This window comes from Chenopodium album, chromosome 16 (assembly GCF_948465745.1).
Source record: "Chenopodium album chromosome 16, dcCheAlbu1.1, whole genome shotgun sequence".
Taxonomy (NCBI): domain Eukaryota; kingdom Viridiplantae; phylum Streptophyta; class Magnoliopsida; order Caryophyllales; family Amaranthaceae; genus Chenopodium; species Chenopodium album.
In genome coordinates, this window is record NC_137849.1 from 41707214 (window position 1) to 41716673 (window position 9460).

Here is a 9460-nt window from a genome sequence, read left to right on the forward strand (position 1 = left end):
GTTTGTTTTTTTGTTTTGTTTTGTTTTTTTTTTTTTTTTTTCTTTTTCATTACTGCAAAGCGGCAGGTGTTACGGCATTATTGTTGTTGAGAAAATAAGAAGATGATGTTAAATAGAAGATGTCATGAAAAAGATGAATTTGTGGTGAATGTGATGAGTTTCGCTGTGATGGTGGTGGCACCGGCTAAGATGGTGATGCAGTGGATGGAAGACCAATTTGTCTTGTTTTTTAAAAAATATTTTTTAAAATAAAGAAGTTTTTAAAAATTACCTATTTTGCCACCGAATATCACAATATGTATATCGGATCGATTAAGGGGCACCTCCCTTTAGATTTGTAGGAGAATAAGAAAGAGAAAGGGGAAATAAATCAATAAATGAAATCATCATTGACCGTAGAGAAAGGCTAAAGGCATAAAGGAATCAAAGTCAATATCCTACATGATAGCTACATTAACCATTCATCATTCACTAACAACCTGAAAACAAACAATCAAATTCAGCCCACCATTTTCTTCTCAATTGTATTATATTCAAACAACAACAACCTTTCCTCTTCACAAGCAGCCAGAGAATCTCCAATCTCCTTTGAAATCCACAAACTCATGTTGTCCCTTACCCCGTAATTTTCATTATACACTCTAGTGCTCTTATAATCAACTTACGATAATACAACTTTTTACCCATTAATTCATAATTTATACCTATATACAAGTATAATTTACAAAAAATTAGATAAATACTCTGTATATATCTATATACTACCTCCGTTACAGGTTATGTGCAATGATTTGACATAAAGTAGAGAGAGAAAATGTCTAATCGTTGCACATAACCTGTAACGGAGGTAGTAAGTACGTTCGGGTGTATAATAGATCCTCTAAGTCTTGGCCACTAAATTAGAAAACTCCCCCTGGAAATCTGAACTCCAAATTCAGACAATATTACCATACTTTTCAGTCTTTTCACATACCAAAATATCAACCCACCAACCTACCCAATGGCCTAAAAAACCTCCCTTTCTCTCTCCTCCCCTCCTCGTTTACATCACTCCACATTTCTTCGACAACAACATTCAACAATGGCTTCTTCAGTCTCAAATCTCTATTCATCAACATCTCTCAAACCCAAGATTTCCCACCTCCCAAACATCACCAAAAGCCCGATTTCAGGCCCGAAATCAATCTCTTTCAAACCCATTTCATCTGTGGCCCGAGACATACCCGCTGATCTTTCTATTTCATCTTCTTCATCAACCAATAATCTGCCATCTTTACAGAAGAAGAAGGAAGATGGGCTTTTGGAGAAAGACCCTCGGGCCTTGTGGGCCCGATATGTGGAGTGGTTGTATCAACACAAGGATTTGGGCCTGTATTTGGATGTGAGTAGAGTTGGGTTTACTGAGGAATTTGTGAAGGAAATGGAGCCCAGATTTCAGAAAGCTTTTAAGGATATGGAGGAGCTTGAAAATGGCGCCATTGCTAACCCAGATGAAGGTAGAATGGTGGGTCATTATTGGTTGAGGAATTCGAATCTTGCTCCTACCTCGTTTTTGAAGACTCAGATTGATGATACTCTTGATCGTGTTTGGCAGTTTGCTAATGATGTTGTTTCTGGCAAGGTACTGTTTTTTAATTTTTGTTAATTACTTTTTCTCTGATCATTCTGCTTTGTGGGACCGTGAACGGACACTAATGTAGACGAGATTTGAATTGATTGTATAGACTTTTAACTAAGTAAACTAGTTGGCATATGTTTTATTTGGAGCTCAGTTTAGTTAAATTAAAAAGTAAAAAGTTCAATTGAAGTTGGAGGCTTTGTGTGGATTTATTGAGAAAGTTGGATTAATTTATGCCAATGTATGGAGCTATTTTGTGGATGATTAGTAATTTATTGGACTAATTTGATGGTAGGAAGATTTATAGTTTGTAAAGAGTAAATTGGAGGGAAATTTGGAATTTGATCGTGATTACTAATTTAAGGTGAAATTGGAATTCTTGGATGAGTATGGTAAGTTTTTTCCCCCTATGTTTATAAGATCATATTAGTTGATATAATGTGATAGCTTATTAGGTTTGATCAAGCATATTTGGAAGTTGGGATTTTGTACCAAAGGAAGTGAAGTTATACTGAAGGGATTTAGTAGCTTACATAAGCTGAAAAGGGATTTATGTGTTATGTGTAGCAGTTATCTTCATTAAAAAGTTCAGGTAGATTTCAATGTCTGAGGAATTGAGGATTGCTAAAAGTTGCTAACCAGAGTATGATTGAAGTTGGGTTAAAAACAATAGATCACGGCAGCTGAGGAATTGAGGATGTGTAGCAGTTATCTTCATTAAAAAGTTCATGTAGATTTCAATGTCTGAGGAATTGAGGATTACTAAGTTACTAACTGGATTATGATTGAAGTTGGGGCTAAAAACAAACAATAGATCACGGCAGCTGAGTAGTGCTAATGATTAATGTCAAGCTCATGCAAGGCCAGATGAATGATAGGTTATGTAGGAAGTGTTTTAGATGTACATCAGATCATCAGATGAATATGCTAATTGTTAATTGCCAGTTGAAGAATGGCATAATTGTTTTTTTTTTTTTTTTTTTTTTTTTTTTTTTTTTTTTGTGGTTGTTTTGATAAAGAAGAATTGAAAATGAGGTGGAATCACTTGTTGGAAATCTAGTTTATGTGTTGCGTAGGATAAAATATTGTTACAGAGTAGTACCATCAAGAATGCACAAGTATTTTGGTTTCATGTATGTTTTGTTTGGACTTTTCGGTGTTGTAATCCACGTTCAACTGTTGCAGATTATAGCTCCGAATGGACAACGATTTACCCAAATACTTTCTGTCGGAATTGGTGGTTCAGCACTTGGGCCTCAGTTTGTTGCGGAAGCACTAGCTCCTGACAATCCGCCCCTCAAGGTATCTGATATTCCGTCCATGTGTTTAAATTGCTTCGCTGCTTCTAAATTCGTCCATTTTTTGGTCTTTGTTTGTCTAAAACCCTCCATTTTCCAGACTCTATAAACTTTTGTTTCGCTAAGTTCCCTTATCCTACCTACCTTACAATTTTTTTGGCTTAGTTGTGAACTTGTGATGCTTTTGTACTCCATGCAGATAAGATTTATTGACAATACTGACCCAGCTGGAATCGATCATCAAATTGCCCAACTTGGTCCTGACCTGGCTACAACACTTGTGATTGTTATTTCAAAGGTTTGTTGAAATTGTCTTTCTTTTAGAATGCACTGGAGTTTCATTAATGCCAATCATCTCAACTAGCTGACCTACTTTTTTCTTTGTGATGATCAGAGTGGTGGCACACCGGAAACAAGAAATGGTTTATTGGAAGTACAAAAGGCCTTCCGTGAAGCTGGATTGGTGTTCGCAAAACAGGTTTTGATCTCAGGTCCTTGTTTGCTACTTTTTGTCATAAATGTCTGCCAAAAACATGGGTTTCTGATTGGACACTCTGCCTCTACTTGTGCTATGGCCATTACATTTAAGAGATCTTATGTTTCATGAGTTTCCACGAATCACTGTTTCAAAGACTATAGCATCCCTTTTATCATGCTTGGTTTTATGTCCAATGAATTTGGAATATATGAGCATTATTGTGATGGTTTTTATCTTGTTAGAATATCTTTTCTTCTCTTACACTCAGATTACAGATTTAGTTTTGCTATTAAAATTACTCTTGGCAGGGCGTTGCTATTACACAAGAAAACTCATTGTTAGATAATACTGCACGAATCGAAGGCTGGATAGACAGATTTCCTATGTTTGATTGGGTGGGTGGTAGAACTTCCGAAATGTCTGCTGTAGGTTTACTTCCAGCTGCTCTTCAGGTCAGTTGCCTCACTGAAAGATGGAAATATGCCTCTTTATAGTATATGTACTCAGTCTGAAGTCAGTGTTCTGTAGGGAATTGACATAAAAGAAATGCTTGCTGGTGCAGCTTTGATGGATGAGGCAACTAGAAATCCTGTGGTAAGCTCTCATGATTGTCTTGTTGCCATGTTGGTCTTAATATTCTGAGGCTTATATAGGTGTATGCTTAATGAAGGATAGTGCAATGGTATGTTGTAATCTAACTTTGAATATTGCCCTCTTGTTGTGCCTGAATGAAATTCGATCTAATTTTATTCTTTTATTTATGAAGAATTCCAAAACAATATTCTTATATTACTGAATAAATGAGATTGAAATCCTCGTGTTGCTTACTTGGTTGAGTTTGGTTTTCTCTCCAATTCTCCATGCCCATCATTGCTGATAAGCGATAAGTTTCTCTTTTCAGCTAAGAAGTAATCCTGCGGCATTACTAGCTCTCTCCTGGTACTGGGCATCAGATGGTGTTGGTTCAAAGGTATTTACTGTTCAAGGTTCTGTGTAATCTGAAGATTTGGAATTTGTTGCGGTTTCATTCTATCAACTACTCCATAGTAAGTTTGCTTCTGACAGCCTTTTTTTTTTTTTTTTTTTTTGTTCTGCAGGATATGGTTGTTCTTCCTTACAAGGACAGTCTATTACTCTTTAGCCGGTACCTGCAGCAGCTGGTCATGGAATCACTTGGGAAGGAGTTTGACCTCGATGGTAACAGGGTATGCATTGTTGGATAGTATATAATTTGTGATGTTTAAACTTCAAACTCCATATCATCATTCCTGGTACTTGAAGAATTATTTGCATTTTCATCATTAATATATTAATTGTTATGTCCATAACTCCATTTACATAAAGGATATGCCAATTGGACATACTTTACGAGTGGCAGGAGGCAGCTAGGCATTAGCTGCATTTCTTTTGGGATTACTGTTGTTACATATAAGATAAAATATAGCTTGGTAGCTTGTAGGCTTATTGCAGCATAATTTGTTTTTATCTGTACACCTTAAAAAGAAAATAATGAAGAAAAAAAAATCAATATAGCAGTAGTTGCGTGCATTTGCTGGGCAATGTTTTATTTAGAGTCCAAACACAACAAGAACAACAAAGCATAAATTATTCCTTAGACTAAAAGTAAAACAATACTCCGTAATGTGGTGATGCACAAATTTTCTTTCAGGTATCTCCAAGAAGAAATAGAATCCATGGGTACATAGGCAGAGATATCACTCAGAGCATGAAACAATTTTTTTTTTATTTATTATTTTTTTTTTTTAATAATGACTAAACAAACCAGAACAATAAATAGGATGACATACTTCAATGAGGAAATTTTTGATATCACTCTCTTAAAAAGCAACCAGGTTGATGAATAAAAGTTTCTATCCTAGTGTACTGATTCAGTGATTCTGGAGGATTCTATAAGTATCGCCCAGAAGTTTAACTTAGAAGTGTCAATTTTTGTACTTCTTAATTATATGTACTCTTTCCATTCACAAATGTCATTTTATTTTTCATTGTCAAATTTAACCATTAAGTTTTTTGAAGATATAATGGTAACAAGACTAGCAACTATAAAAAAAAAAAATTCTTTTAATATGACTGTATCAATACAATCTCCATGTAACTTATAAGTCAAGGTGTCTTTAATAGATTCGTGGTCAGTCTGGCATGAAAATAAAAACAAATGGCTTATTTGTGAGTGGTATATGATTGGAAAAAGAAAAAGAAAAGAAAGGACACAGCTTGCAATTGCATGTTTGTATACATGAAATCCTCTAAAAGACCCACATTTAATATAGATTTGAAAATTTTACTTTTGGATATTTCCTGGATAAAGTAAATGCTTTACAAAATCATGCATGCATAAGAGACAAACCAAGAACTCAGAGTCTCAATCTATTCGATGCCATTAGATCTTTTATTTTAGGTATGTGACACATGAAATGCAGAGAATTTAGTTGGAACATAATGTGTGTTGATAATTCCAAGATATCACATATAGTATTAATAATGCCTCACGGCCCTCAACAAATGCATTTGGAAATTAATTGCTGGTTCCATATATACTACTGCCGTTTACACTTGTAACACAACTGAAAGAAGACTTTAATTTTTCCTAATTTGTCACTTACGCTGGTGCAAATGGGAAGCCCAACTGTTGAATTTTCAAAAAGGCAAATAAGTTTCCTTTTCATTTCTTCTTCTTGTATCTGGGCTTCAACTTCAGTTTTTTAATTGTGCTCACGGCCGTATTCTCTACTGTGACAGGTGAACCAGGGGATCAGTGTCTATGGAAATAAAGGAAGCACAGATCAGCATGCGTAGGTTTTTGCAAATTTGTAAACATGTATCAATAAACCTGCTATATGGAATCCTTTTTTCTAAGGAAGGTAAGGCCTGATTTTTTTTTTTCCCTGCAGTTACATTCAACAACTTAGGGATGGGGTTCACAACTTCTTTGTCACATTTATTGAAGTACTACGTGATAGACCCCCAGGTCATGACTGGGAGCTTGAACCAGGTGTCACATGTGGCGATTATCTCTTTGGAATGTTACAGGTTAAACTTCTGAAGTTGATTTTGAAAATTTTATTAGCATATTTAATGATAATGCGCTTTATATACTCTGTACTTCTTTGAGTTTGCTTACAATGTGTTGTTCTGTATCCTTTGGAAGATCTTTCTGACTCAGAAACTTGATTTCTTGTATGGCTGCTTGGTGAATGCCTGCCTAATACAGTAGTGCTAATGATGGCTCTGCTTGTAGAGCTGTAGATGGTGTAACTTTTAAATCTTCCAGGTTTAGATTGCAGGAGACGTTATGTCTAAAATAGAGAAGTCATAGATTTTAGTTTTATCCTAAACTTTTTGGTCTTCCTGTTCCACCGCAATATGTTAACAAGCTAACTTGGATTGGCGACTTGGGCTTCTTTCTTTTCCTCCAAAAAAACCCTTGTCTGAACTTCATTGGCCGTTTTCTGAATCATTTTTTAAAGGTGATGGAGTTGTTGGATTCAGCTTTCGCTGTTCTGGAATAACATTTATCTAGAAAGCATGACTGCATCGATTTATGGGTTATCAACAATCCAATTACTCAGCTATCAACAACATATTTACTTCCTCATGTCTCCCACCTCTGACGTGGCTGTATTCTTCGGATGTGAGGGTATAAGTATGCACAGTCTTGTAATTGAGACTGCATAAAAGCTGTTGTTATCTGCTATGAGGGCTCTTAGTGAGAAGCTTAATATTGCAAGCCTGAAAATTTGAATGTTCGCTGCTACTAGCCTTACCCACTTCATGAAACAGATGCATTTTGCAAAATATCTTGATGTCTTATAATTATAATTGGTGCTTTGCAGGGTACAAGGTCAGCTCTTTATGCAAATAACCGTGAGTCAATTTCTGTCACCGTGCAAGAAGTGACACCTAGGTCAGTTGGTGCTATGGTAGCACTATATGAACGAGCTGTCGGGTTATACGCCTCACTTGTCAACATAAACGCGTATCATCAACCAGGTATCTGATGGGTCATTCATTGACTTGAATGAGTTTACTGCACAGTACAATTCGCTGGACTAATCTGGATTCAAGTGATGAAATTAGGAAAAACTCTCTATATATATATTATAATTATTTTAAACGTCTTTCTTATCTGCATGCTTTTTGTATCCAAATTTCTAGGTGTGGAAGCTGGTAAAAAAGCCGCAGCAGAGGTATTAGGTCTTCAGAAACGGGTTCTAGCCGTACTCAATGAGGCCAGGTTTGTTTGCCTTGGTTCTTCATTTCTTTTGCTTTGGCAATCAGTTAATGCCTTAATGTTTGATGTTTCTGTATTGCTTCAAATAGCTAACTAAGTCCTTTCCTGTTTATAGTTGCAAGGATCCTGTTGAGCCATTGACGATTGAAGAAGTGGCTGATCGTTGCCATTGCCCTGAAGATGTAAATCACTCTTTCTCGTTCTCCATAAGGCATATGATGTGCTCTTGTATGAGTTGTATCCTACATACCAACCCTACAATGAAATCTAATTTGGCCTTTGTTTTCTGCAGATTGAAATGATTTACAAAATAATTGCTCACATGGCAGCCAATGATAGAGTGCTTCTCGCAGAAGGCAACTGTGGCTCCCCTCGAAGCATTAAGGCCTTCCTTGGAGAATGTAATGTCGATGAACTATATGCATAGGTTATATTAAAAGAGAAGCAATAAAGAGCAAAAGTGCAAAAGAGAAGAAAAACATAGTTCCGAGTGTTAGAGCTGTGATTGTTAGGGATTTGCTGTCGGGGTTGGATCAATGGGAAATTGTCCCCGGAAATTCTTGACCTGTTGGATACTGGTATTCTTTCTAATATAGCTTCTTTCCCAAATAGTGAAATAAGGAACTTTTTTTTTTTTTTTTTTTTTTTATATATATATATCATTTACAAATAACTTGAACCAGATAACATTTGTTTAGACTTCAGAGCAAAAGTACAAAAAGAAATTTTGTTGACATTGTTTGAAAAATGAGTCACGCTAACTGCATTGCTTACAGTTAGACAATTAACAGAGGACGAACTGGTTAAGCAATTACATGGCATCTCATATTTTCAGCGGTTTTTGCTGCACGTATCAAGATATCCAGACAAACCTCGCTTCCACATAAAATGACCACATTTTAGGCGAAAGTATTAACAAAAACCTTGCGCAAGAGATGTTCCAATCATTGATTTTGCTTGACCAAAGTTTAAACAGATTACAGAGCGTCAAAGCTTGAGACATCTGCAGCATGATATCATTCCTGCTCTAGTTAGCAAACTTCACAAAGTACAACACGAAATTGATTTTGTGCTAGAAGAGACTATGTAACACTTGAAAATCGTTTTGAATTTCGAAAATTATTCAAAACGATTTTCAAGTGTATTGAATACCATGGCCTCGGACCACTTTTTCTTGAACATAATAACAATAAAACATTTCGAACGTACAGGTCAAAATTTTAACATAAAGATATTAATTCATTAAAACACATCCATACGCCATTAACTATGAACATTATGCATAAAAAAATGTCAACACCCAAACTGTGGACAATCTTCCAAAAATGTCAACACCCTGAAAAAACAAGGACAGTGTACAAAAGTACCAAGTACACTAACTCATCTGATGTTGACATTAAAGGTTGAAACCAAAATTTGCATTTTAAAATTGTTAAAACCCATCTCTAAAGTTTGCATTTTGCTAATGATTACGTATTATTTATATGATTATGACATGCTGATAATTATACGTGGATAATATATATAAGCTTGGGTTTAAACTAAAGATTAACATCCAACTATCCGTTAAGAGCAAAACTCTAGTAAATTAACTCCACTATAATTTATGATTACGGCTAATATTCAAATTAAAGTACAACTTTATAAAGGCTTCTTTAGTTAACTAATTTTTGAGAATTTGGTAAAAACTTCACTTTTTTTCCCCCCCTTTTGCTTATTACAATTAGTGAATTTTTAATCACATTTTTTCAATTTACTTATAGCTTTAAAAATGTACATTCTATTCTTTAATTGCAAGCTACTTTAATCATTTA

General features: G+C 35.3%; 1 protein-coding gene across 1 annotated transcript; it reads left to right on the plus strand.

The window, feature by feature from the left end:
- The first annotated feature begins 878 nt into the window (after positions 1 to 878).
- LOC145586540 (glucose-6-phosphate isomerase 1, chloroplastic-like) lies at positions 879 to 8281 on the plus strand. Its single transcript, XM_081643397.1, has 14 exons — positions 879 to 1621; positions 2804 to 2920; positions 3116 to 3214; positions 3311 to 3394; positions 3703 to 3846; positions 3923 to 3988; positions 4296 to 4364; positions 4492 to 4599; positions 6155 to 6207; positions 6307 to 6445; positions 7249 to 7405; positions 7571 to 7649; positions 7762 to 7828; positions 7939 to 8281. Exons 1-14 carry the CDS (start codon positions 1082 to 1084, stop codon positions 8071 to 8073), a joined length of 1857 nt encoding a protein of 618 aa, XP_081499523.1. The 5' UTR covers positions 879 to 1081; the 3' UTR covers positions 8074 to 8281.
- Positions 8282 to 9460: the final 1179 nt, after the last annotated feature.